We start from the raw sequence: 27070 nt of genomic DNA, 5'->3' as shown, positions 1-27070 counted from the left end.
AGCCTTCCTTGTCTCTCGCTCACGCCTCCGCTGCTCGCTCCCGAGGGAGGGAGGGGGCGGCGGCGGCGGCCTGGATTTGACCGACCTCGCCCCCCGCACGCAAGCAGGTGGTATCTTAGGGGCGACCCTAATATTGCAAAGCGGGTCCTCGCGGTGCCGGCTTTTGGTCTTTTCAGCGGGGTTTTATTTTTGCACCTGCCTGCAGCGGAAACCATTTTGATGCGCTCGAAAGTGTTATTTCCCCCAGAGAGACTGTTGTGGGCCCGGGAGCTCAGTCTAAGGGTTGCGTTTTTCTGCTGTGGTCAGAAATCTCCGATTTGCCCCTTTCCCACCCAGCCCTTTCACATCCTGCTTCATCCAATGAGTGGGCATCGCCGACTATAAAGGAATGTGGGATTGTTAAGAAACGACTCACGCTGCTGGGGAAATGCCTAGCTGCTGGTTCATACTACTCTGATGAAAGAGTGAGAAAAGAGCAGGCTGTGGAGTAGGAAAAGCAGCTGATTTCCCAATAACTGACAAGTGCAGGGCACACAGTCTGCAAGTCCCTTTATAAGCGATTTCTTTTATATCCCAGAATTCCCTCCTATCTGTGAGAAGGGGGTGGTAGCAACCTTGACCAGGTAGTTTGAGACTTAGCCTACCTACCTTTCAATGCAGTTGTGGAAGCAATGACATAATCAGGCTCCCATAGCCTTCCTCTTCTGTGTCAAGACTTCCATCCAAGAAACTATCATTAGGATTGTAGCCCCATTTTTTTGTTTACTAATGTGGGGTAATTGGTCTTTTCACCTTTGGTTGTGACTGAGTGGGACTCTCAGTGGGGAGTTTTGTGCCCAGAGAGTAACATGTCAAGGGACTAGTAGAGATTTTGGAACACACCTGTTGTATGACTGCCTTTCTTTTTTGTTGTGTAGCGTGCTGTTTCCCCATTGCCACTGTTTCTTCCTTCCCTCTCTCATACTCTTAGTTCCATGCGGGTGTGAGCAGAGTGCTCCCCACCTCACCTCTGCTGAGGTTCATGTGCATCTATGATCATGGCCATCTCTAGTGCTGTGTGGAGATGCAGCATATTCCTTGGGGCCTCTGGACAGAACATAGTGTTATGGGTTTGTGGGGACCAGACTCCCCTAAATTCCTGGGTCCAGTAAATGTTAAAAAATAAGCCAGGCCTGTTTCCTGATGAGCCATTTAGAGAACAAAGGGAAGGTAACGAGCCATTAGGGAAACAAAGAGAGGGAGCTCTGTGTCAGAGGGCAAATAGAAAGGGCCCCTCCTTCAACTCAGAGTGAATTTGAAGACAAGGTAGAGTTTGAAGTAGAATTTCAGAGCTGGCTGTGATGTGAGCGAGAAACTGGAGAAAAAACAGCAAGTAGAGTGTCATGGCTGATTTCTGCTTGAATCCAAGGCTGCAGAAACAAGACCCTTTTGTGCGTTAATCATATGCTCAGGTTGTATATATATGTAAATAAGGGTGTGGGAATGTTGAGGAAAGTAGGAGAGGATATATTGATTAAGGATTATCCCTCCTCACTCATGCGAGCAGGTATGACAGGAAGTCCTCCCTGTCTGGAGCAACATTCTCCTGTGTGTCCACTCTAGGCAACAGGAAATGTTGTAGTCGATGGCTTCAGTGATGATACATCCCACAAAAGACACCACAGTCTCTGCTGTGCCTCATCTCTAGTAGGAAACCTGGACCCTGGGTAAGCGTCTGAAACCCCTGGACTCTCACACCTCTTGGAGATTGGGGTGACAGGCAACAGTACTTAGCTGCATATCTTCTTCTTCTTGGCTGTTTAGCTTCTGTCAGCCAACATGCCTAGTTTAAGAGCTCAGAAAGGCATATTTAAAAGGTTGTGCATATAAGTCATATCACATATTCTATTCTAACCATCTAAATCGCCTCCCTTTAAATATTACCTCAGCATGATTTTTACTGTTGAATTTACCTTAATCCTGCTAGCATTTTCACTTGTTTACAATTATTTCCCCATAATTCTCCTATTCTTCTGGTTAGACCCACTGATTCTGCATACTCCCATCATCTTGAACTGCCATTCTTCTTTCTTTGGATCTTCTCCCACCCTCAATTTTATCCCATCTGCCTTCTAATTTCCTGCATTTTCAAACTTAAATGACAAAAAAATGCAAACATACTCTGTGTGTTTATTTTAAGGCCTAGGATTCCTGTTGAACAACAAAGTATTTTAGTGCTTAGAGAGAACTCTCCTTAATGAGCTGTTCGATTTTAATGATTTGTTACTTTTTGTTTGCTGAAATTGCCAGGAGATGAAAGGTTCCTTTGAGGGATCACCCAGAAGTCCCTTCTGCCCAAGAGACCATACCTTGAAAGTCAGCTTATATTTTTGCAGCTCTCCTTGGTGTTGTGTGCAAATTTATTCCCTGTGTGTACCAAGGGACAAGCACCTCATTGCCTCTACCCAGGAAAGGCTCTGTACATCAGCTTTCCTTTGAAGACACCCGCACTTAATATCTGAACATCAGGGACGCACGCAGAGATGTGGCTCTGCAGCTCCATTCCACATTTGGTGTCTCATTGCGTGATGCGTGCAAGATACCTGAGATCCATGAGCATCCATGTGGCAGCAAGGGCATCTTCCTCCAAAAAATCATAACCCCCTTCGTTAAGAAAAAAAGCAAGTTTTTAGCATGCGTTGTGAGAAACTAACCTGCTCCCACCTTCTGGGTTTTCAGCGTTCTATTTCCAAGTTGTTCATAAGCTAAGCTGTTCTAAAACCAAGGTACTACTGTATTGCTTAGTTCTTAAGAATGGAGTACTAAATCAGTGGAAATGTGTCAATAGTTTTTTTGTTACTACTAATGTATTTTATATTTCACTCTGGCTCTCCTGATGATTGAAAGGCAAATTTTTATATTCAAAATGTTTTCACAGGGACAATGAAATGTGGTACTTCGAAGGAGAAGATAAGGACCTGAGGAGATGGAGGAGGGGTTCTTGGCTGTGTCCCACCCAGAGTGATCCATTGTAGGCTGTTGAGAAGAGCATGAACACTGGTACACTCAGTTCCGTGGATTGCAGGTGTGAGGCCTGTTGATCACAGGATTCCAAACATGGTATCGCTTTAGATTTAGAAATGCTTTAAGGGAATTTGGGGAAAGGGAACCTAACTCCTCTACTGATGCTCCAGATGAAAATAAACCATTAAAAGTGGTGCCACTCCTCTCTCTCCTGCCCTGCATTTTACAAAGTTGGTTTCCTTTAGATGTTCAGTTAACGTGTGCATGTCACCAATGCATCAGATGCTGGGCCTGACAAAGCCAAAGAGCCGTAGAACTGGAGGATTTGGAAGGGAGGCAAAGGGTCATCTAGTCCAACCCCCTGCGGTGCAGGAACCACAGCTAAAGAATCCCAGACATTGTCCTCACAAGGGAGCTATTGGGATGAGAATTCAAGTTCTGGGAGAAAAAACTGAATAGATTTTAGGAACAAATGACAACCCAGCAGATTTTGGTCAGCCACCTCCAAACAACATGCACAAGGTGAAGTAAGATGTTTTTGTTATGGTTAGGGGTATTAGCATTGAAATATATATATTTCAGGGGCTCTTGAGTGTGTTTAGCTCCTTTAGCATAGGCCAAAAGGGCTAGTTTATTAACCCTCGTTTAGAAAGCTTTGTTTCAGTCCTTTACTACCACGTTTTCCAAATTCCACCCTGAATAAGGCATTTGTTCATTTAGTACAGGGTTTCCCAAACATGGGTCGCCAGTTGTTTTTGGTCTACAATTATCATCATCCTATCCGACTGCTGATTCTGCTAGCTAGGGATGATGGGAGTTGTAGTCCAAGAGCAACTGGAGACCCAAGTTTGGGAAACACTGCCCCCCTCCCCATATTCCCTAGGGCAGGCAATTCCAACTGATCGATTGCAGGGTATGATCCTGATCGATCACCCAAAAAGGAAAAGAGAGAAAAAAGCTCAACAACTTTGGTTAATCCAATGGGCAGATCGCTGCCAGTTTTTTAATAGTTGGAGTACATCGCAGTCTCTTGGGAGATGGACATGCCTGCTCTAGGGATTGCAGAAAAATAGGTTCCTGTCCCAGTCCTAGGAAGCTGGTAAAGGAAACCATGTCTTCCTTTTCTGCAGCAGCAGAACAGCATGAAGGAAAACTCTTGTCTGTGGAGAGTGAAAGGACAGATCTTGACTCTTCCTTGGTTAAACAGGCAGGTTCCACACATTGTCTCAGCAAATTATATTCTCAGCAGCCACTCCTCCAAGGTTCCAGGTGCCTGTAGTGATCTGAAGGAGAACCTCAAGACTTACCATCACTGGCCGCAATCTTCTGCGTTCTCATGAAGCTTCAGAGGCACAGGCCCAATCTTGTTTTTCTGTAATTATGATAATCATTTACCATACCTTCAAGAAATTGGTTTTAGGCTGAGGTCTTGACTCTCTTCTTTGAAGATGAGTGTGATTAGGATTTTTTTACATGTATAAAAAAAACTTGAGTAAATTAATTACAGAAGAAAACAATTCCTCACTAATGAACATGGAGTGCAGTTCCTAAATTGAGTAGTGTTAGACCAGTTACTTAGACACCACCTCTATTGAGGGACCATCTGCAGGAAAAATGAAATTTGTACTGTAATTCTTGTTGCATCAATTAGGGTTAGAGTAGCAACTTACTTTCAATGGACAACAGTACTCCTTAATGTCAGGACAATTTAGGCTTTAGACTTATGATGACACTGTTGAAAACATGTTTCTTGCCATTGTCTTCAAAGTATACTCCAGCTTCCTTAAATAGGGATGTGGATTCTGTGACCTTCGAAGTGATGTTGGACTAAAACTCCCACTCGCCATTCTCCCTGGAGCTGATGGGAGTTGGAGTCCAACAACATCTGGAAGACTAAAGGTCCCTCGTCACTCAATTAGGAAACACACCAAGAAGCCTGACAATCAACATTATCTTTTAAGATAGTGTTAGCACCCCAAGGAGAGCATAATGATCTAAATATTTAACAAATTGTGTAGAGGTGTTCTCAGGTTGTTCCACAATGGGATTCAAACTACTATTTCTAGATTCCTGAATTTTCAATATGGAATGTGTAGTTAGCTTCCTTGTCTATGGAGCAGCAGAGAAGTCTTTATTTCAGATCAATTATGATATAAGTAACCTCTGCAAAAATTTATAATAATTATAAATTTATATAAGTTTACAATGTATATAAATTTATAATTTTTATAAAACAGCTGCAGTACAATGGTGTGATCAATAGCTTTACACATACAGCTGAAGGACAACAGTTGTCGTAACAAGGAAGGAAGCATATTCTTAAGGGTAAAAGTTACAAAGTTTACTTTCAGCCCCAATTTAAAGTGTGGAGAGCACCCACTTTTCATTATTATGTTGAAATGTTTCACGACCTATAAAAGTGCTTCCAAATCAAAGGGTTTGGGCAATGAGGGAAATCAACAGTGAAAGCACCAAGTTGAACTGAAAAAGCATGCAGCAGCAGAGCTGAACAGACTGTGCCCCAAAACACTTGCCCCTAAACCAGCGCCATCCTAAGCCTCATCCTCCTCGCCTTCCTCCTCAAACTCTCCTTGCTCGTCCGCTGTGGCGTCTTGATATTGCTGGTATTCGGAGACCAGGTCGTTCATGTTGCTCTCGGCCTCCGTGAACTCCATCTCATCCATGCCCTCTCCGGTGTACCAGTGCAGGAAGGCCTTTCGGCGGAACATGGCCGTGAACTGCTCAGAGATCCTCTTGAAGAGCTCCTGGATGGCCGTGCTGTTGCCAATGAAGGTGGCGGACATCTTGAGGCCTCGCGGAGGGATGTCGCACACGGCCGTCTTCACGTTGTTGGGGATCCACTCAACAAAGTAGCTGCTGTTCTTGTTCTGGACGTTGAGCATTTGCTCGTCCACTTCCTTCATGGACATTCTGCCCCGGAAAATGGCCGCCACCGTCAGATAGCGCCCGTGGCGTGGGTCGCAGGCCGCCATCATGTTCTTAGAATCAAACAATTGCTGGGTGAGCTCTGGCACCGACACGGCCCGGTACTGCTGGCTTCCGCGGCTCGTGAGGGGAGCAAAGCCTGGCATGAAGAAATGCAGGCGAGGGAATGGTACCATGTTGACCGCCAGCTTGCGGAGGTCGGCATTCAGTTGGCCAGGGAACCGCAGGCAGGTGGTGACGCCGCTCATGGTGGCCGACACCAAGTGGTTGAGGTCCCCGTACGTCGGAGTCGTGAGCTTGAGAGTGCGGAAGCAGATATCGTACAAGGCCTCATTGTCAATACAGTAGGTTTCATCCGTGTTCTCCACCAGCTGGTGGACGGACAACGTGGCATTGTAGGGCTCCACCACTGTGTCTGACACCTTAGGAGATGGCATCACGCTGAATGTGTTCATGATCCTGTCAGGATACTCCTCCCGAATCTTGCTGATGAGGAGCGTCCCCAGTCCGGAGCCTGTGCCACCACCCAGGGAATGGGTCAACTGGAAGCCCTGCAGGCAGTCACAGTTCTCCGACTCCTTCCTTACCACATCCAGCACAGAGTCCACCAGCTCAGCTCCTTCTGTGTAGTGGCCCTTGGCCCAGTTATTCCCAGCACCACTCTGGCCTAGAAGCAGAAAGACAAGGATACAGAAACATGGCAACTATTGATTTCTATCTGCTAATGGCATCATGATCTGGTCCAACTGTTCCTTTTATAAGCAGTGTCCAGACCCAGACTACAAAACCGGTTTACTTCCCTCTGGTTCTGAAATATAGTGGTACCTCGGGATCCGTTCCGGAGCCCTGTTCGCATCCTGAAGTGAATGTAACAAGCGACAGGTCTGCGTGTGTCGTATTTTGCCGCTTCCGCGCATGACATCATTTTGAGCGGCTGCGCATGGGCGAGTGGCGAAACCCGGAAGTAACATGCTCTGTTACTTCCAGGTTGCCACGGAGCGCAACTCGAACGCGCTCAACCTGAAGCACATTCAAACCAAGGTATGACTGTATAGTGTTTAAAGACCCAGCTCTGAAAAAGTAAATTGGATCAAATATCATGAGCTATCGTACCTTTGGCAATTTGAGGGTAGGGGATGATGAAACTGGCTCAGAGGAAGATCTTTGTACCACATCACCTACTGCATATACCTGGAGATGTACCACCTTTCTGCCACCTGGCATAACTAGCCTTGCCCTTGTTTCAGTACATGATCAAATGTTACAGGGAGTGTATAGGATTAGTCAAACACTCCTCATAGTTGAATTCAAGTGTCTCCCAGGACAGGCAGAAGTCAGTTGTTTTGCATAGGGATGATATTCGCAAAACATTTGAAAATAATAGGTATGAGCAATCCAGCAGCTGCTTCAAGATACATTGAGCGCCTGTCAAGAACAGAGACTACAGTTACCGAAAGAATATTACATACCAAAGACAAAATTGTCAGGCCGAAAGATCTGGCCGAATGGTCCAGACCGGACAGAATCCATTGTGCCAGGCTCCAAGTCCACAAGGATGGCACGGGGAACATACTTGTTGCCTGCAGGGAGAACAAAAGATTTATGAATGCAGTGACCTCATTAAATTATCTGCAGTCTACTGGGCTCCTGGCAACCCTCAGCGTTACTCAGGAAAGAATTTTATATCTCAACCCAACGTGCCGCTTTTGCGCATGCCTGCATGCTGAAACCCAGAAAAAATACTTCCGGGTTTGCCATGTTCGCATCCTGAAAGATATGCAACCAGAGGTGTAGTTATGTAGAGGTACCAGTGTATCTTTTAGAAGACATCTGAAGGCAACCTTGTTTAGGAAAGTTTTTAATATTTGATCTTTAACCATGTTTTTAATTTTCTGTTGGGAGCCGCCCAGAGTGGCTGGGGAAATACAGCCAGATGGGTGGGGTATAATAAATTAGTATTATCACCTGATATCCAGTGATTGGCAGGTGGTACGTCCTGCTCACCTATCAAGGTTGGCCTGTGTGTTCATATACATGTGTGCATAGAGACCACAGCAGCCAGAGTCACTTCCCCACCTGTACTTTATAGGTACCCATGGAAAGTTTTGTCTGCAAAGTTTTATTATTACAAGGGTAAAGGTTAAGGTAAAGGTAAAGGGACCCCTGACCATTAGGTGCAGTCGTGGCTGACTCTGGGGTTGCGGCGCTCATCTCGCTTTATTGGCTGAGGATGCCGGTGTACAGCTTCCAGGTCATGTGGCCAGCATGACTAAGCCGCTTCTGGCGAACCAGAGCAGTGCACGGAAACGCCATTTACCTTCCCGCCAGAGCGGTACCTATTTATCTACTTGCACTTTGACATGCTTTCAAACTGCTAGGTTGGCAGGAGCAGGGACCAAGCAACGGGAGCTCACCCCGTCGTGGGGATTCGAACCGTCGACCTTCTGATCAGCAAGTCCTAGGCTCTGTGGTTTAACCCACAGCGCCACCCTGTCCGTAATTACAAGGTTATTCACTTTCAATTACAGAAATCATAAATAACCTTCAACATCCAGAAGCAACAATGTCAATGCCTTCCCCCACCCCCCCCAAAAAAACTGTTTTCATTACTTTAATACCTTTTCTGCCCCCACCCCAGACAGATGAAGAGAAATTTTAAATCCTTTAATACAGCCCCAGTTTACTGGCCAGGTGTGCATTTTTCTTCTTCTTCCCAAGTCTGTATTTTTAGTTTGAAAGCACATAATTAGAGAGCTTGTGGCAGGCAGGCTGCATCTTAGAACAAAGAAATTCTTCCTATTCCCCTCAAAGAGAAGGAAATTCTTCTAAGGTGAGGCTAGACACCAAAAATAGGAAGAGCATCTGTTTATAAAAATAAAAAGGCTCTTTGCAAGAACTGTGTATTTATCTGCAGATTTAATTAGTTGGAAGCCCTGCAATCTATCAATCAAGATTTCTGTAAATGGGCAAGAGACTCATTTCCGGAGGCAGCTAGAAGCACTTCCTTAAAAAGACAAGGGCTCCATTTTTACCGGCAGCTTCATTGTAGTAGACGTTGATCCTCTCAAGCTGCAGGTCACTGTCTCCATGGTAGCTGCCTGTCGGGTCAATGCCGTGCTCGTCGCTGATGACCTCCCAGAACTGAAATGGTAATTGCGGAGAGCGATTTAGCAAGTGCGACAAGGAAGCATGACTGAACACGTGCAGCTGCCGCGGCCACACCTTAGCCACCATACTGCAAGCACATGATCCTCTGCGCCATGACGAGACAGATTCCCTTCACACAAAGCAATGCCAACAGGGCATAGGAAGGCAGGATGTTAGATTGCACGGATGGACATACTGTTGGGGGAAGAGGGGAGGGACTTGTTTAACAAAGAAAGAAGCCAATTGGCTTCCGGCATTGCACCATTACGCGCACACGCAACCAGCTTGAACGCTGCTCCAAATACAGGCTGCACCCTCTGCAGAGGGGCGAGGCAACCTAAAAGCCTGCTGTTATAACTGGATTGTTGCTAGTTCTAACACTGTGTGAGACGGATCTGGCCCCGACGGAAAGCAAAGGCCTTTATTGTTTCCCGCAAGATCTGCCCTATGACGCGGCAGGGAGGGGCAAGGAAAGATGGTCGTCGCATCCGAGGCTTTACGAAAGAGGAGACGCATCGTGGACGCACAGCTGTCAACTTTTCCCTTTTCTTGCGAGGAATCCTATTCGGAATAAGCGAATTTCCCTTTTAAAAAAGGGGAAGGTTGACAGCTATGCGTAAACATAACCCCGGGGAGATTTTCCCTAGTGCTCTGCCCCCCCCCCCAATCCTTCAGCTTAATTCTTAGGCGGCGATTAATGCCTTTCATCGGAGACGCAAGAAAAGGAAACGACACGGCTGGTCTCCACAATAGATCCTCCCCACCAGATCCCCTTGCCCCCGCTTTCCCATGATACCTTGGCTCCAATCTGATTCCCGCACTGGCCGGCTTGCATGTGCACGATCTCCCGCATGGCTGCGACTTCGTTTTAGGCGATCACCCGCTTGCTACCTTCCGGAAAGAGAAAACTGCGACTTGCTCTCTCGACAGCAGCAGCAGGAAACAAGGGCGCGCCTCCCTCCTCCCCCGAGGGCTCCTTTATAGCGGGAGCGCGTGGCTCCGCCCCTTCCCCTCCCGGCCCCGCCTTGTCTCGCTCGAGGGGCGGAGAGGAGAAAGTTCACTCCTCCGCTGCTCGCGCCCGAGGGAGGGAGGGAGGGGGCGGGGGGGGCGGCGGCCTGCATTTGACCGGCCCCGCCCCGCGCGCGGAAGCAGGTGCTTTGTTAGGGGCGACCCTAATATTGCAAAGCGGGTCCTCGCTGTGCCGGCTTTTGGTCTTTTCAGCGGGGTTTTATTTTTGCACCTGCCTGCAGCAGAGACCATTTTGATGCGCTCGAAGGTTATCTTTCTCCCAGATCCAAAAGCAGATAGACTGTTGTGGGCCCGGGAGCTCAGTCTAAGGGGATGCGTTCTTCTGCTGCGGTCAGAAATCTCCGATTTTCCCTTTCCCCACCCAGCCTTTTCACATCATGTTGTTGTTGTTTAGTCGTGTCCGACAGCAGACTCTGCTGATCCCTGGAGTAGGAGAAGCAGCTGTTTTCCTGATAACTTGAGGGGCATTTGGCTGACAAGTGCAGGGCACACAGTCTGCAAGACCCTTAATAAGCGATTTTTTTGATATCCCAGAATTACCTCCTATCTGTGAGGAGGAAGGGGGGGGGGTGGTAACCTTGACCGGGCAGTTTGAGACTTAACCTGCCTACCTTTCGATGCAGTTGTGGAAGCAACGACATAATCAGGCTCCCATAGCCTTCCTCTTCTGTGTCAAGACTTGCATCCAAGAAACTATCAGTAGGATTGCAGTCCCCTTTTTTTGTTTATGAAATATACCTGGGGTCGCGTAGTGATTGCATGCTTTCTATGGCAGCTGGTAAAACAGTGAGTGAGTTCCCTCCCCACAACCTCTGGGTTTATATACAGTATTTACACAATGGGTCCCATCTGATTGGTTGATTATGCTTCCCTCCTGGAGCCTGATTGGGCTGCTCCTGCAGGCCAATCACATTGTTGCATTCTGCCTATTGTTCTAGGATCCAAGCTTAGTACATAACAGCCCTCCCCCTCTAAGTTTCCATCATGCGCAGGTGGTTAGCATTCGTAGTCATAGAGGTATGCCGGTCACCTACATATGTGCTGTGGTCTGGGATGTCCCTCGGTATGGGTTTCTGGTTCTGACTCTTGTTCCGGGGCTGGCTGCTGCGACGGGGCTCCACTGGTCTACACAGTTGTGGCTCTGGTTCCTGTGGGCGCTCGGCCTTGGGGGTCATCTCTGGGCTTACTAGTTCTGCCTCCCGTGCCCGCTCCTCCTGCTCTACAGGCCTCCCCTCCCAGCTGACCCCTTGGGATTCCTCAGTCCAGCCCACTTTTCCCAGTCTCCCTCCCCCAGAATCATCACCATAGTAGTGGTGGTGCCCACTTTGCCCCCCCTCTGTTAGCACCTCATACAACACGGGGCTGGTCACTCTGGTGACTGTGGCGGGCCCAGTCCCGAAGTTCTTTGCGTACACTATGTCCTGGGGCCAGAAGGTCCAGGGGTCCCTACTTTTCCCCACTACTGCCTCATCCTGAGCCCTGTTGGGATGAAGGCGGTCCAGTCTTCTTGTGAGGTGCCGGCCCATGAGTAGTTCCACTGGGCTTTGGCCAGTCGTTGTGCTGGGGGTGCTGGGCTGGGCTAGGAGAAATGCGGCTAGGCGGTACTCCCATTCCCCTTGCATTATGCGGCGGAGGGCATCCTTGGTGGTCTGCACCATGCGCTCTACTTCACCATTGGTGGCGGTGTGGAACGTCACTGATCATGTGTGGTGGATGGCGTTTTCTGCTGTGAAGGTCTGGAACTCCTCTGACGTGAACGCTGTTCCGTTACCCGAGACGAGGGTGTTGGGGAGCCCATGGGTCATGAACAGCCTACATAGTACTCAGATGGCCACGGCCATAGGAGTGGATGGTACCAGGGTAACCTCCAGCCATTTGGAGTACGAGTCCACCACTACGAAGGATGTCCTTCCCTGGAAGGGGCCAGCAAAGTCCACATGCAGGCGGGACCACACTGCTTGGGCGGACTCCCAGGGTTGGACGGGGGCCCTCCGGGGATCTGGGCGGGACTCCTGGCAGGTCTGGCAGTATTTAACCCAGGCCTCTATCTCCCCATCAATCCCCAGCCACCACACACAACTCCTTGCAAGGGCCTTCATTCTCACTACCCCTGAGTGTGAGGACCTTTTGGCTGGGGAATGACCATCCTGCTTCCCCATAACATGCACCCCTTGTGGGCCGACAGTTCGTGTTTGCAGGTTGTTTAGCCTGCGAATTCCAGCCTGGGGTTCCTACTGGACCATCGCCGCCACACCCAGTTCAAGACCTGGGAGATGACCCTATCCTTCGAGGAGTGGCGTGCTACTTCCGGTGGCTGAATGGGGCTGTTGGGAAGCTGTTCCAGGCTCATGACCTCTTGTGCAGGTGCTGGTTGGGGCCGGTCTCTGGTAGTGGCAGCCTGCTGAGGGTGTTTGCATGGCCCATCACCTTCCCAGGCCAGTGGATCAGTGTATACTGGTAGCTGGCAAGGAAAATCGACCACCTGAGGACATGAAGTGATAGTACTTGAGAGTCTGCTTCTCAAGGGCAAACAGGCTGAGCAGTGGATTGTGGTCGGTCGCCACGGTGAAGGGGCACCCGTACAAGAAATTGTGAAATTACTCCCTTCACGATTGCCAGACCCTCTTTATCTATTTGCGAGTAGTTCCTCTTGGCTGCAGAGAGGGTCTGGGAAAAGTAGGCAACCGGCACCTCTCTCCCATCCAGAAGTTGGTGCCCCAGGATGGTGCCGATGCCGTAGGGCGAGGCATCACATACCAGTACCACCGGGCAGCCTCTTGTCAAAGTGCACCAGGACTGAGTTCGAGACGAGTGGCTTCCTAGCGCTGCCCCCCCACCCATGGGGCCTGTTTGTCTAACAGTCTGTGTAGGGGCTCCGCTACCGCCGCATTGTGAGGTAAGAAGGCATGGTAGTGGTTCAATAGTCCCAAGAAGGCCTGGATTTCGGCCTTACACTTAGGTGCCAGGGTGTTGCAAATACCTTGCACCTTGTCCCTTGTCGGGTGGCCTCCATCTGCGTCCACTGTAAATTCCAGAAAGTCTACCCGTTGCACTCCCAGCAGACACTTTTCCTGCTTCACCTTGAGGCCGGACATCTGGAAACAGTGCGGAGTCGGTCCCTAAACTCCCCTGGTGTGGCCCCAGCAATCAACACATCATCGAAGAAGGAGGTGACGCCAGGAATTCCTTTGAGGAGAGAGTCCATGAGATTTCGGAATATGCATGGTGCCACGCTGCTGCCAAATTGCAGCCACTTGACACGGAATGCGCCCCTGTGCGTGACACTGAGTCTGTGCCTCAGCAGTGGCCTCGTCCACTGGTAACTGCTGGTAGGCCTTGGCCAAGTCCAGCTGCCAAAAATCTTCAACCCTACCAGGGTGGCGAGGACATGGCTGATTTGTAGAGAAAAGGAGTCTGAGCTAGGCCTCAGACTTTCTACCTTGTGGCTTCCATCCTCTGTAAGGATGAGCCAAAAGAGGAGTCCGAAAGGAGAAAATGGAAAAAGAGGGGAAGATGGCTTTTTGTAGGGTCTGCTAGGGTCACACCCATCTACCTGGTCACACACGGGGGGGGGGGGAGGCTCTAGAGCAGGTATGGCAGGAAGTCCTCCCTGTCTGGAGCAACATTCTCCTGTGTGTCCACTCTAGGCAACAGGAAATGTTATAGTTGACGGCTTCAGTGATGATACATCACACAAAAGACACCACAGTCTCTGCTGTGCCTCATCTCTAGTAGGAAACCTGGACCCTGGGTAAGCATCTGAAACCCCTGGACTCTCACACCTCTTGGAGATTGGGGTGACAGGCAACAGTACTTAGCTGCATATCTTCTTCTTCTTCTTGGCTACAGATAGGTAGCCGTGTTGGTCTGCCATAGTCAAAATAAAAAAATTCCTTTGGGTAGCACCTTATAGACCAACTAAGTTAGTCCTTGTATCTGAAGAAGTGTGCATGCACACGAAAGCTCATACCAAGAACTAACTTAGTTGGTCTTTAAGGTGCTACCCAAAGGAATTTTTTTATTCTTCTTGGCTGTTTAGATTCTGTCAGCCAACATGCCTTGTTTAAGAGCTCAGAGAGGCATATTTAAAAGGCTGTGCATATAAGTCATATCACATATTCTATTCTAACCATCTAAATCGCCTCCCTTTAAATATTACCTCAGCATGATTTTTACTGTTGAATTTACCTTAATCCTGCTAGCATTTTCACTTGTTTACAATTATTTCCCCATAATTCTCCTATTCTTCTGGTTAGACCCACTGATTCTGCATACTCCCATCATCTTGAACTGCCATTCTTCTTTCTTTGGATCTTCTCCCACCCTCAATTTTATCCCATCTGCTTTCTAATTTCCTGCATTTTCAAACTTAAATGACAAAAAATGCAAACATACTCTGTGTGTTTATTTTAAGGCCTAGGATTCCTGTTGAACAACAAAGTATTTTAGTGCTTAGAGAGAACTCTCTTTAATGAGCTGTTCGATTTTAATGATTTGTTACTTTTCTTTGCTGAAATTGCCAGGAGATGAAAGGTTCCTTTGAGGGATCACCCAGAAGTCCCTTCTGCCCAAGAGACCATACCTTGAAAGCCAGCTTATATTTTTGCAGCTCTCCTTGGTGTTGTGTGCAACTTTATTCCCTGTGTGTACCAAGGGACAAGCACCTCATTGCATCTACCAAGGAAAGGCTACGCACATCAGCTTTCCTTTGAAGACACCCGCACTTAATGTCTGAACATCAGGGACACACACAGAGATGTGGCTCTGCAGCTCCATTCCACATTTGGTGCCTCATTGCGCAATGCATGCAAGGTTAATGTTCCGGAGATCCATGGGCATCCATGCGGCGGCAAGGGCATCTTCCTCCACCAAAATCATAACCCCCAGTTCACCAGCCTTGGTTGAGAAAAGGAGCAGGTTTTTAGCATGCTTTGTGAGAAACTAACTTGCTTCCACCTTTCGGTGTTTTAAGTCAGTGAATGAAATCAGACCAATGACTAACGCTTAGGAAAGATGATCCAGCCAATTAGACAAGGCCAGAGTGAAACACCTATTACCATATCTACAGCTTTGGTTTGCTATTAATCCTTTGCTGCAGGTGTGTTTTGGGGGGAGAAGTTACCCCTGCTGACCCATAGAAAACAGTGCAGGTATACAGGATTTTAGTGCAGCTGTGCTTGGGGAGCAGTGAGTCAACTCAAAAAACAAAATGCAGCAGCAAAGACGGGAATGTACTAAATTTCTAAGCCAGGTCTTTGGGCTCGTTTTTTTACTCCGTCAACATTCTTTTATATTATTCTGTTTACACCAAAGCAGACCAAGTCTGTTTCTATTATGTCAATATTTCCAAAGTCAGGAAAGTGGCTGGAAGTGTGTGGGTTATATTCATCCTGCAAAGCATCCCTGTTTTGTTCTCCTCATGTTGCCGAAACAAGTAGGTTGCATATGACAGCCCTGATGTGTAGTCTAATGTTTTTAACTTAGTGTTTGGTGGTGGCGGGGGGAATGGGGCCTTTCTTTGGGAAAGGCAGCATGCAGGCTATAAAGCCTTAAAGGGCTCAGGATTGCAATACCTTAAGGACCACCTCTTTCCATACGAACCTACCTGGACCCTGAGATCATCTTCTGATGTCTGCCCCATCCTCAAGAGGTCTGGAGGGTGGCAACAGGAGAACAGGGCCTTCTCTGCAGTGGCTCCATCTGTGGAATGCTCTCCCCAAGGAAGTTCACCTGGCGCCTTCATTATACACCTTTAGGCACCAGCCAAAACATTCCTTTTTAACCAGGCCTTTGGTTGATCTGATTGACATCCTATGCCCTTTTAAAATGTGTGGGGTTTTTTGTGGCGGAGAGCTACTGGTTTGTTGTTGTTGTTTTATTATGCATTTTGTGGTTCTATATCTTGATTTTATTCTGTGAACTGCCCTGAGATCCCCAGGTATAGGGTGGTATATAAGTACAATAAAAAAAATTGTAATTGTACAATAAAAAAAAGTTGTAGCAGCCGTGCAATTAATTAAGGGCTGGAGAAGGTGACGGCAGCCAGGGGGAAAGCTGAGAGTTTCATCAGGGAGTGAAGAGACATTTGGATCTCGGATCCACCAGCAGATGGACAGCAGGTCTATCCACTGAAAACCAGCAGATGGGTAGATGTGAAGTACATGTTTCTCAGATGTCAAGTCTACCCAGGCCCCATCATTGTTCTGTCACCAGATATGCTAGACCTGTTATCTGATATTAGTAATGTTTATTTGGCGTAAGCTCACCCACAGAAAAAGGCCAGCAACTGCTCATGCACCCAGATACAAAACACGGTGAGATGATTTCTCATAAGGATTAGCAGTTTGTATAACAAAAATATGCACCCTTAAGCCCATTGAATTAAATGTCTCTAAGTATCACTTAATTCTTAAGAATGGAGTACAAAATCAGGATAAACGTGACATATGTTGGTTTTTTCCCCTTACTACTTAGGTATTTTATATTTAGCTCCAGCCTAAATATATTTAGCTCCTCCCTCCTGTTGGTTGAAAGAGGGCAAAATGTTTATTTTCAAAATGTTTTCCCAGGGGCAATGAAATGTGGTATTTCAAAGGAAAACATAATGACTTGAGGAGATGGTGCTGTGGTTCTTGGCTGTGTATCACCCAGAGCATGGGTAGGCAAATTAAGGCCCGGGGGCCGGATCCAGCCCGTATAGCCTCTAAATCCAGTCCGCGAATGGTCCAGGAATCAGCATGTTTTTACATGAGTAGAATGTCTGCTTTTATTTAAAATGCATCTCTGGGTTATGTGTGGGGCATAGGAATTCATTCATTTTTCCCCCTTTAAAATATGGTCTGCCCCCCCACAAGGTCTGAAGGACAGTGGACCAGCCCCCTGCTGAAAAAAATTGCTGACCCCTAACCCAGAGTGATCCCTTGTAGGCTGTTGAGAGGATCAGCATGAACACTGGTACACCCAGTTCTGTGGATTGCAGGTGTGAGGTCTGTTGATCATAGGATGCCACACATGCTGCTTAAACACAGGTGGTGCAGTGGTCTGAACCACTGAGCCTCTTGGGCTTGCTGATCAGAAGATTGCCAGTTCAAATCCCCACAACGGGGTGAGCTCCTGTTGCTCTGCCCCAGCTCCTGCCAGCCTAGCAGTCCAAAAGCATATCAGTTCTAGTAGATAAATAGGTACCACTGTGGCAGGAAGGTAAATGGTGTTTCCGTGCACTCTGACTTCGTTCACGGTATTCTGTTGCGCCAGAAGCAGTTCAGTCCTGCTGGCCACATGACCCGGAAAGCTGTCTGTGGACAAACACCAGCTCCCTCAGCCTGAAAGCGAGAAGAGTGCCACAACCCCATAGTCACCTTTGACCGGACTTAACTGTCCAGGGGTCCTTTACCTTTAACTTTTACCTGCCATACATGCTATCACTTTAGATTGGAAATGCTTAAGGGAATTGGGGCAAGGGGAACCTACCGTATTTTTCGTCCCATAGGACGCACCTAGTTTTTTGGGGGGAAAATAAAGGGGGGGATCCCTTTATTTTCCCCCCAAAAGCAGGTCAGGGAAACAGAACCAGGTTGAGGAACAGCGGGATGGTGGCGCTGCGCCTCCCTGCTGTCCCCCGAGCTTGTGGGGCTGGCCGATGTCTGCCCGGCACGAGGGGCGCTCTGCATCAGGGCGCCCCCCCTGCGGGGCGGCAGGCTGCTATCCGCAGTGTGGGGAGCCCTGCGGGGAACTCCTGCAAGGCTCCCCACGCTGCGGATGTCTGCCTGGCGCGGGGGGCGCTCTGCTTCAGGGCGCCCCTCGCACTGGGCAGCAGGCTGCTATCCGCAGCCTAGACATCCCTGCCAGACCTCCCGTAGGGCTGCCTAGGCTGCGGATGTGTTCCTGAAGCCTGGAGAGCGAGAGGGGTCGGTGCGCACCGACCCCTCTCACTCTCCAAGCTTCAGCAAAAGCCTGCATTTGCCCCATAGGACGCACCCAGATTTCCCCTTCATTTTGGAGGGGGAAAAGTGCGTCCTATAGGGCGAAAAATACGGTAACTCCTTTACTGATGCTCCAGATGAAAATACCCCATTAAAAGTGGTGTCACTCCTCTCTCTCCTGCCCTGCATTTTACAAAGTTGGTTTCCTTTAGATGTTCAGTTAACGTGTGCATGTCACCAATGCATCAGATGCTGGGCTTGACAAAGCCAAAGAGCCGTAGAACTGGAGGATTTGGAAGGGAGGCAAAGGGTCATCTAGTCCAACCCCCTGCGATGCAGGAAACACAGCTAAAGAATCCCAGACATTGTCCTCACAAGGGAGCTATTGGGATGAGAATTCAAGTTCTGGGAGAAAAAACTGAATAGATTTTAGGAACAAATGACAAGCCAGCAGATTTTGGTCAGCCACCTCCAAACAACATGAGCAAGGTGAAGTAAGATGTTTTTGTTATGGTTAGGGGTATTAGCATTGAAATATATATATTTCAGGGGCTCTTGAGTGTGTTTAGCTCCTTTAGCATAGGCAAAAAGGGCTAGTTTATTAACCCTCATTTAGAAAGCTTTGTTTCAGTCCTTTACTACCACGTTTTTCAAATTCCACCCTGGATAAGGCATTTGTTCATTTAGTACAGGGTTTCCCAAACATGGGTCGCCAGTTGTTTTTGGTCTACAATTATCATCATCATTCCTGACCCCTGATTCTGCTAGCTAGGGATGATGGGAGTTGTAGTCCAAGAGCAACTGGAGACCCAAGTTTGGAAAACACTTCCCCCTCCCCTGCATTATTCCTTAGTGAATGCAGAAAAATAGGTTCCTGTCCCAGTCCTGTGAAGGTGGTAAAGGAAACCATGTTTTTATTTCTCTTTTACCCTTCAGCAGCAGTAGCAGCAGCACAGCATGAAGGAAAACTCTTGTCTGTGGAGAGCGAAAGGACAGATCTTGACTCTTCCTCGGTTAAACAGGCAGGTTCCACACATTGTCTCAGCAAATTATATTCTCAGCAGCCACTCCTCCAAGGTTCCAGGTGCCTGTAGTGATCTGAAGGAGAACCTCAAGACTTACCATCACTGGCCGCAATCTTCTGCGTTCTCATGAAGCTTCAGAGGCACAGGCCCAATCTTGTTTTTCTGTAATTATGATAATCATTTACCACACCTTCAAACAATTGGTTTTAGGCTGAGGTCTTGACTCCTCTTTGAAGATGAGTGTGATTAGGTTTTTAAAAAACAAAAACAAAAAACTTGACTAAATTAATTGCAAAAGAAAACAATTCCTCACGCTGTAATGAACATGAGTGCAGTTCCTAAATTGAGTTGTGGTATACCAGTTACTTAGACACCACCTCTATTGAGGGACCATCTGCAGGAAAAATGAAATTTGTGCTGTAATTCTTGTTGTATCAATTAGGGGTAGCAACTTACTTTTCAATGGACAACAGTACTCCTTAATGTCAGGACAATTTAGGCTTTAGACTTATGATGATACTGTTGAAAACATGTTTCTTGCCATTGTCTTCAAAGTATACTCCAGCTTCCTTAAATAGGGATGTGGATTCTGTGAGCTTCCAAGTGATGTTGGACTAAAATTCCCACTCGCCATGCTCACAGGGGCTGATGGGAGTTGGAGTCCAACAACATCTGGAAGACCACAGGTCCCTCATTGCTCAATTAGGAAATGCACCAAGAAGCCTAAGGATGACGCCTAAGGATCAACATTATCTTTTAAGATAGTGTTAGCACCCCAAGGAGAGCATAAGCATCTAAATATATTACAAAGAACATGCCTGTTTGTTCCTTGGTCAAATACTTTTCCAGTGCCAAATGTTAATTGGAAGAGTATGTAGCATTCTGATAATTGGTCCAGTTCATTCACTTTTTTTTACTTGCATGACTGCTGCAACACTTCTGTCGCAGAAGTAGCATAATAATTCCCCACTGTTCCCTGACTTGGCTTCATTTCTGCTCTGCAGTTTTACAACACAATAAAAAAAAACCAGACAACAGCGTGAAACACAAATGCCTTTTATGTTTGTATCAGACATTTAGACAGAAGACTTTTTCATAACTCTTTTGCAACTACTGTTACACAACGAGTAAATCTGCTGACAAAGCCAGCAGAGAAAGCACCAAGTTGAACTGAAAAAGCATGCATCAGCAGAGCTGAACAGACTGTGCCCCAAAACACTTGCCCCATTGCACTAAACTTGCCCCACTGCACTAAACCAGCGCCATCCTAAGCCTCGTCCTCCTCGCCTTCCTCCTCAAACTCTCCTTGCTCATCCGCTGTGGCGTCTTGATATTGCTGGTATTCAGAGACCAGGTCGTTCATGTTGCTCTCGGCCTCCGTGAACTCCATCTCATCCATGCCCTCTCCGGTGTACCAGTGCAGGAAGGCCTTTCGGCGGAACATGGCCGTGAACTGCTCAGAGATCCTCTTGAAGAGCTCCTGGATGGCCGTGCTGTTGCCAATGAAGGTGGCGGACATCTTGAGGCCTCGCGGAGGGATGTCGCACACGGCCGTCTTCACGTTGTTGGGGATCCACTCGACAAAGTAGCTGCTGTTCTTGTTCTGGACGTTGAGCATTTGCTCGTCCACTTCCTTCATGGACATTCTGCCCCGGAAAATGGCCGCCACTGTCAGGTAGCGCCCGTGGCGTGGGTCACAGGCCGCCATCATGTTCTTAGAATCGAACATCTGCTGGGTCAGCTCTGGCACCGTCAGGGCCCGGTACTGCTGGCTTCCGCGGCTCGTGAGGGGAGCAAAGCCGGGCATGAAGAAGTGCAGGCGAGGGAATGGCACCATGTTGACCGCCAGCTTGCGGAGGTCGGCATTCAGTTGGCCAGGGAACCGCAGGCAGGTGGTGACGCCGCTCATGGTGGCCGACACCAAGTGGTTGAGGTCCCCGTACGTCGGAGTCGTGAGTTTGAGTGTGCGGAAGCAGATATCGTACAAGGCCTCATTGTCAATACAATAGGTTTCATCTGTGTTCTCCACCAGCTGGTGGACGGACAGCGTGGCATTGTAGGGCTCCACCACTGTGTCCGACACCTTAGGGGACGGCATCACACTGAACGTGTTCATGATCCGGTCGGGATATTCCTCCCGGATCTTGCTGATGAGGAGTGTCCCCATCCCAGAGCCTGTGCCACCACCCAGGGAATGGGTCAACTGAAAGCCCTGCAAGCAGTCGCAGCTCTCTGACTCCTTCCTTACCACATCCAGCACAGAGTCCACCAGCTCAGCTCCTTCTGTGTAGTGGCCCTTGGCCCAATTGTTCCCAGCACCACTCTGTCCTAGAGGAGGAAGCAGGAAGGTGATGAACGGGCAGAAGCTACAGCTGCCAACACTTTCAATGCATAAAGGGTGGAACTGCTAAAGCAAACCAGCTGGAGCCAAAATGTGCATTTCTTTTTAGATTTTGGTTATGACCTCTTCAGGGGGGCACAGTCTGTAACAGCCCTTAGAAATGGTTCTGTTGTGTTCTTGGATAAGCAATCCATCAAGTGCTAGAACATTGGTATTTCCTTCATATATCTTCTCCAGATATTTATTTGCATGCAAACGCTAAACCGCTTGGCCAAGAAATTTGCATGCAACAGGGATCCATGGTCAATCTATCATAGTGTCAGGTCTGCAGACATGGACAGGAGTTTCCAAAAAGAATTAATGAGCCTCTGACAGGTTTGTAGTCTGTTTATTTACAATAACACAAAGAGTGCGGCACTGAGCCAATGTCTCTCTAGGTATCAGTTGTTCACTCTGAAGCTCCTCCCCTTTCGCAGCAAGAAGTGCGCCAATTCCCTGTCCTTCTGCCCCTGTGCTTTCATTGCTCCTTAACCCTTTCCTGCCTCCTAGTCCGAGGGGAGGGAGGAACATCCCCGCTGCTCTCAAAGTAAGAGCCTTCCAAACTCTCCCTCCCTCCTGGTTGCCTAGCAACTTTATCAGGGCTGTCTATCTCCTCCTCTGACTGCGAGGTTTCTTAATCTACTATTCTCTCTGTTACTGAGAACACTGAAGAAAGGGGGGGCAATTACCCCCTTCCTCCTCATTAAAGGCTGCTCTGTGACTGCCTGCCTTCCTTGTCTGAGTCAGACCAGTCTCTGGCATCCGACATTGGCCACACATAGAATCATAGAACTGTAGAGTTGGAAGGGACACCAAGGGTCATCTAGTCCAACTCCCTGCAATGCAGGAATCTTTCACCCAATGTGTGCCTTGAACTCACAACCCTGCGATTAAGCGTCTCATGCTCTATCGACTGAGCTATCCACACTGTGTTCTGGTTGAGCTGTTAAGCAGGAAGAGAAGGCTGCCCTTTCTCTTGCGGCAATATGCCCCAGATCCCAGAATATCTCACCCATTTCACTGTGGGAGCGATGCAGGAATGATCCCTTGACCCATTTTTCTGCCAATACATGGGAAACAGGAAATGCATACTTGCCCATCCTACTCCTATTGTGAAAGCTCATAATGGCAGAACCCTACGCAGAGATTGATGCCTGACAACTTTAAAGAGGACCGCACATGCTGATGGCAGTGAATGCCAATTGGCTTCAAGCCAAGCTGACTGTAGCACTCACGCTTCACCTAGGAGAGGAGAGGAGAAGGTACTGAAGGTGAACTGGAACAGATTGGTAGATTTCTAGCCAGTAAACCCTTGATCTAGGCAGAGAGGACCTGAGCTTCTGAGTTCATTTTCGCTTGGGCCACCCGCTTTAGAACAGCCATGCTGAAACACTTACCAAAGACAAAGTTGTCAGGTCTAAAGATCTGCCCAAAAGGTCCAGACCTGACTGAGTCCATTGTGCCAGGCTCCAAGTCCACAAGGATGGCACGGGGCACGTACTTGTTACCTGCAGTGGTGGTGGGGGGGAGAGGACAAAAGACACTCAGCTTTACAGACCTGCTGTCAGCAGATTTCGTGGGCTGGGGAGGGGAGGGGAGGGGAGGGGAATCCGCACAAAACCCAACACAAGGCAGCTCCTATGCTCTTGGCAACCTCATTACTATTCACCGGAGAGACACAGCAACTCTCTAAACAGATAAAAGGAGTGGGGGAGGTGCAGATTTAAAGGGAACAGCCTAATGAAACCAGGCTTGAATTTTAAGTAGGCATTAAAGCGTTGCCAAGGATTTCAATAGCTGCTTAAAGGCCCCGGCTTGCCAGGGTTTTGTCACGCTGCTCTCCCAATGCCCGTGACATTTTTTGAAGAATCTATCAGCAGCTTTCCTCCCCGGCCTCCCTCTCTCTCACACCCACACCCAGCTCCCTCCCCAAGGTTACCAGTCGCTTCATTGTAGTAGACGTTGATCCTCTCTAGCTGTAGGTCGCTGTCTCCGTGGTAGCTGCCGGTGGGGTCAATGCCGTGCTCGTCGCTGATGACTTCCCAGAACTGCAATGGGAATTTTGGAGAGCTATTAGCAACTGCCTTTGAAATGCCTAGAAGGCTGACCCCCCCTCCCCCCAAAAAAACCACATGCCGCTTGCTGGCACGCCTTGCCAAAATCCCGTTGTCAGGGCTGCCAGATTCCCAGCGGAAAAGAGCTTCTGCCGTGGGAAATGAGGCAGATCAAGGCAAACGCTTAACGGCTCTTGCAGCCCAGGTGGCTGCCTTGACAGCTGCTCGAAGCACAAAGAAACAGCACCGCTGCAATACTCCACACGCAACCCACAAAGGAAGCCACACTGCACCGGGATGCCATTGACAGCTCTTTAAAATCTCCGTTTATAATTCTGAAATATGTTGCATGGTGGGCAGTGAGAAAAGGATGTCTGCAGAAGATTTTTCAGTGCTGCTTTCCTTAAAAATAAATAAATCACTCCTTATGTTTGTAGGTATTTTCTCTGCTCTGTCTTTTGTAATTCAAGCCTCTGTCTTGAATGCTTTTGGTGTTGTTCAATTTTAACTGTATTTAAAAATTGAATGATAATCTTTTGTTGTGTGGAGGAGTGGGGAGGAAAAGGTGCCACCCAGCCCATGTACACACCCACTTGCGCCCCACCTTAGCGGCGCTAGAAAGGCTATTGTCTCCTGGTGCTGTTCTCTCAAACACAAAACCAAACCAGCACCAGCCTCTCTGCCCATGATCATAGCCAAAATGGCAGCAGAAAGCCACTCTTTGCTTCATATCCTTGATAAGGTAACCTTAGAAGCTGCTAGGGAAACTCCCTTATGAAAGGACCAGTGGGCATGTGTCCCCAGATCTGTGACAATCTTTTCTGAGAAAGCAAGGTGGGGTGTGTATGTGCTTTATGCTCACCGAAATAATTCCCTGCAATGTTGCAGAAGATCAAAGAACACTTTCCATTCACTTGAGAGCCTCGAGATACATGCTGCGTGGACCACACTATTACTGCATAGCCTGCCAAGGTGGTAGCGCCAACTCTAAATATTTTCAAAGCGAATTCAGTATTTCTTCGTTCCCTTCCACAAAAGGGAAGCAGAAAGCCCAGTGGGGGCAACCAGATCCCCAAACAAGACAAGCTCAAAATAATAGCCTCATATGATCTACCCAAACTGAATTCAGAGAAAGCACCTGTGACAGTCCACCTACACAAGGGAAGCAACATGGAGACGGAGTACCTTTCATTGAACGTTAAAATCCCCTTTACTGCAGAATTTAGCCCAATGCCGTATTAGGAGTGAGGATACCAGTGAGCCTAGAGATGACTATAGACCCCCTCGACTTACTGAAGGCTATATTGTCTCTGTACCAGCACTGAGGGTGTGGCTGGGAACTGAGTTACCAGCTACCCTTACTTGTCAAAAATATAACAAGTGGCTGGTGAAGCCCAGCCATATGGGCGGGGTATAAATAAAATTATTGTTGAAGCACCAGATCCAGTCCCATCCCCCCCCCACAAAAAAACCCAACACCCCGATTTCGAACTGTGTGTGTGATTGTGATTTGGTGACATGAGCGCTGACTCAAAGCACGAAGTGCCTACAAGACGGGATGAGGAAACGTCTTTTTCTAGACCCCTTATTAGAGCGCCGGTTCCTGCTAGCAGCTCACACATCAAAGGCAACAAATGTGGCTATCAATCGCGACCAGCATTTTCTATTCTCCTCCCTCCCCTCTGCAAGGGGCGTGTAATAAAGGAACCGGCTGCAGCGCAGGATGAACGCGCCGTCGAGGAAGCAGACCCGAGCGGGGGTCGAGGTGGTGAAGAATACATCTCTCAAAATTGTGAGACGAAGACATAAAAAAGAGAGAGAATGCTGAGTTGCTGAATAGGCTCCTTTGATGCGCAGGAGGCCGAGGTCACTGAACCCCACCCGAGTTAGAGACGCGTGGAACGCCTGGAATTGGCGACTCCCTGCGGCGCGCGTAACAATAGAGACGCGCCCCCTGTCCTCCCCTGGTCCAGACCATACCTTCGCCCCTATTTGGTTGCCACACTGGCCGGCCTGGATGTGCACGATCTCACGCATGGCGACGGCTTGACTCCGGGCTGACCCCCCACTCGCTGGCCGCTTCTGCCTCCGGCGCGCCCACCTGCCTGACCTCGGCTCTCTTCAGCACCGGCAACAAGCAACAGGGAGCGCCTCGGCCGGGAGCTGCTTTTTATACGGGGAGCGCCGATCCCCGCCTTTCTGCAGCCCAAGCCCCACCTACTCCCATTCACAGCTGCCTCCTCGGCTCGGGTGATGTAATGCTCCCAGTAGCTGACGGCGGATGGGGGGACGGGGACGGGGGGAGACGACGGATCCGCAGAAGTCCGTACATCCCCTCTCCCCCCCCCGGTTGATTTTATTTTTATTTTTTATTAGAATGCACTCAGACATTTGCTTCGAGGTTGTCTGTCTTATCGTAATTGCTGACCCATCTCTCCTCTCCCTTCGCTTTCTGATATATATACAGTGGTACCTCGAGTTAAATACGCTTCAGGTTACAGACTCCGCTAACCCAGAAATAGTGCCTCGGGTTAAGAACTTTGCTCCAGGATGAGAACAGAAATCGTGCTCCGGCGGCGCAGCGGCAGTGGGAGGCCCCATTAGCTAAAGTGGTACCTCAGGTTAAGAACAGTTTCAGGTTAAGAACAGACCTCCTGAACGAATTAAGTACGTAACCAGACGTACCACTGTACTTAACCCGAGGTACCACTGTACTGTATATTGGTGTAGGGGCGGGGACAGGGTGGGGCAGCTGCCACCCAAAATCAATAAAAATCCTATGCCCTTTTAAAATGTGCTTTTTGTAGGGGGGCCTATTGGGTCGTTGTTTTATTTTTATTATGTATTTTTTGGTTTTATATCTTTATTTTATTATGTGTACCGCCCTGAGGGCCCCGTATAGGGCGGTATAATTAATAAACACAATTAATATTTTATTAATACAATTAATAAATACAACAACAAAATAAATAAAAATATATAGCCAACTGAAGTTTTCCCCCCTCCCCAACAAGAGGCCTGCCCCCTAACAAAAATCCTAGCTACGCCCTGCCCCTCCTTGGCGACGCCCCATGTATTTAAAGGCGGTTGGAAGCTTCAAGTTGAAATGGACCGGGGGAACAGAAACAGCCTCCATACTCGTCCCTCTCTGTCTCCAGCAGGACTTTCCCCCCTGAAATATACTTGAAGTCGAAACATCCCCCCGACTCTTCTTCTTGTTCTTCTTGTTCTTCTTTTAAAGGATGGAGTGGAGTGGCTTTGTTCTCGACTCCCCCAGTGAGAAAAGATAACGTGATGGGGTCAGGGACAGAGGAGGAAGGGAAGAGAAAAAGAATCTGCTGCGCGCAGGGCTCCGGCATTTGCAGCATCCGGCCGCGCCCTCCGGCTCCCCCCCCCCCATCCTTTTGTTTCTTAAGAGAAGCCCCCCCCCGCCCCCCGTTTGCAGCTGCCAACGCTGCAAGGTGGCAGGCAGGCAGCGCGCTCGGGCGCGGCCTCTGCTGCAGTTTCTCTCGGCCGTCCTTCTCCCCACGTGCTTTCCCGAGATCGAGGCCTGGTATGCAAAGG

The 27070-nt window shown here is 48.5% G+C and overlaps 2 protein-coding genes and 2 long non-coding RNA genes across 4 annotated transcripts in view; 2 read left to right on the top strand and 2 right to left on the bottom strand.

The window, feature by feature from the left end:
- Positions 1-27070, top strand: part of LOC310714528 — a 332545-nt gene that overhangs the window by 57056 nt on the left and 248419 nt on the right. The gene's annotated exons all lie outside the window — the stretch shown is intronic.
- On the top strand, positions 528-6617 carry LOC310714388. The gene is made up of 2 exons (XR_014529674.1): positions 528-623; positions 1603-6617. It is a non-coding gene; the product is annotated as an uncharacterized lncRNA (long non-coding RNA).
- On the bottom strand, positions 3617-10097 carry LOC310714235 (tubulin beta-1 chain-like). Its single transcript, XM_083519492.1, has 4 exons — positions 9893-10097; positions 8982-9090; positions 7419-7529; positions 3617-6616 (listed from the first exon to the last, which is right to left on the bottom strand). The coding sequence occupies exons 1-4, from the start codon at positions 9947-9949 to the stop codon at positions 5556-5558; spliced, it is 1338 nt and encodes a 445-aa protein (XP_083375618.1). The 5' UTR covers positions 9950-10097; the 3' UTR covers positions 3617-5555.
- Positions 20113-25659, bottom strand: LOC310714238 (tubulin beta-2 chain). The gene is made up of 4 exons (XM_083519495.1): positions 25487-25659; positions 23392-23500; positions 22850-22960; positions 20113-21400 (listed from the first exon to the last, which is right to left on the bottom strand). The coding sequence occupies exons 1-4, from the start codon at positions 25541-25543 to the stop codon at positions 20340-20342; spliced, it is 1338 nt and encodes a 445-aa protein (XP_083375621.1). The 5' UTR covers positions 25544-25659; the 3' UTR covers positions 20113-20339.

Source organism: Podarcis liolepis (genome assembly GCF_965112155.1).
Source record: "Podarcis liolepis genome assembly, chromosome: 8".
Lineage (NCBI taxonomy): Eukaryota > Metazoa > Chordata > Lepidosauria > Squamata > Lacertidae > Podarcis > Podarcis liolepis.
This window is presented reverse-complemented; position numbering and strand designations above follow the sequence as displayed.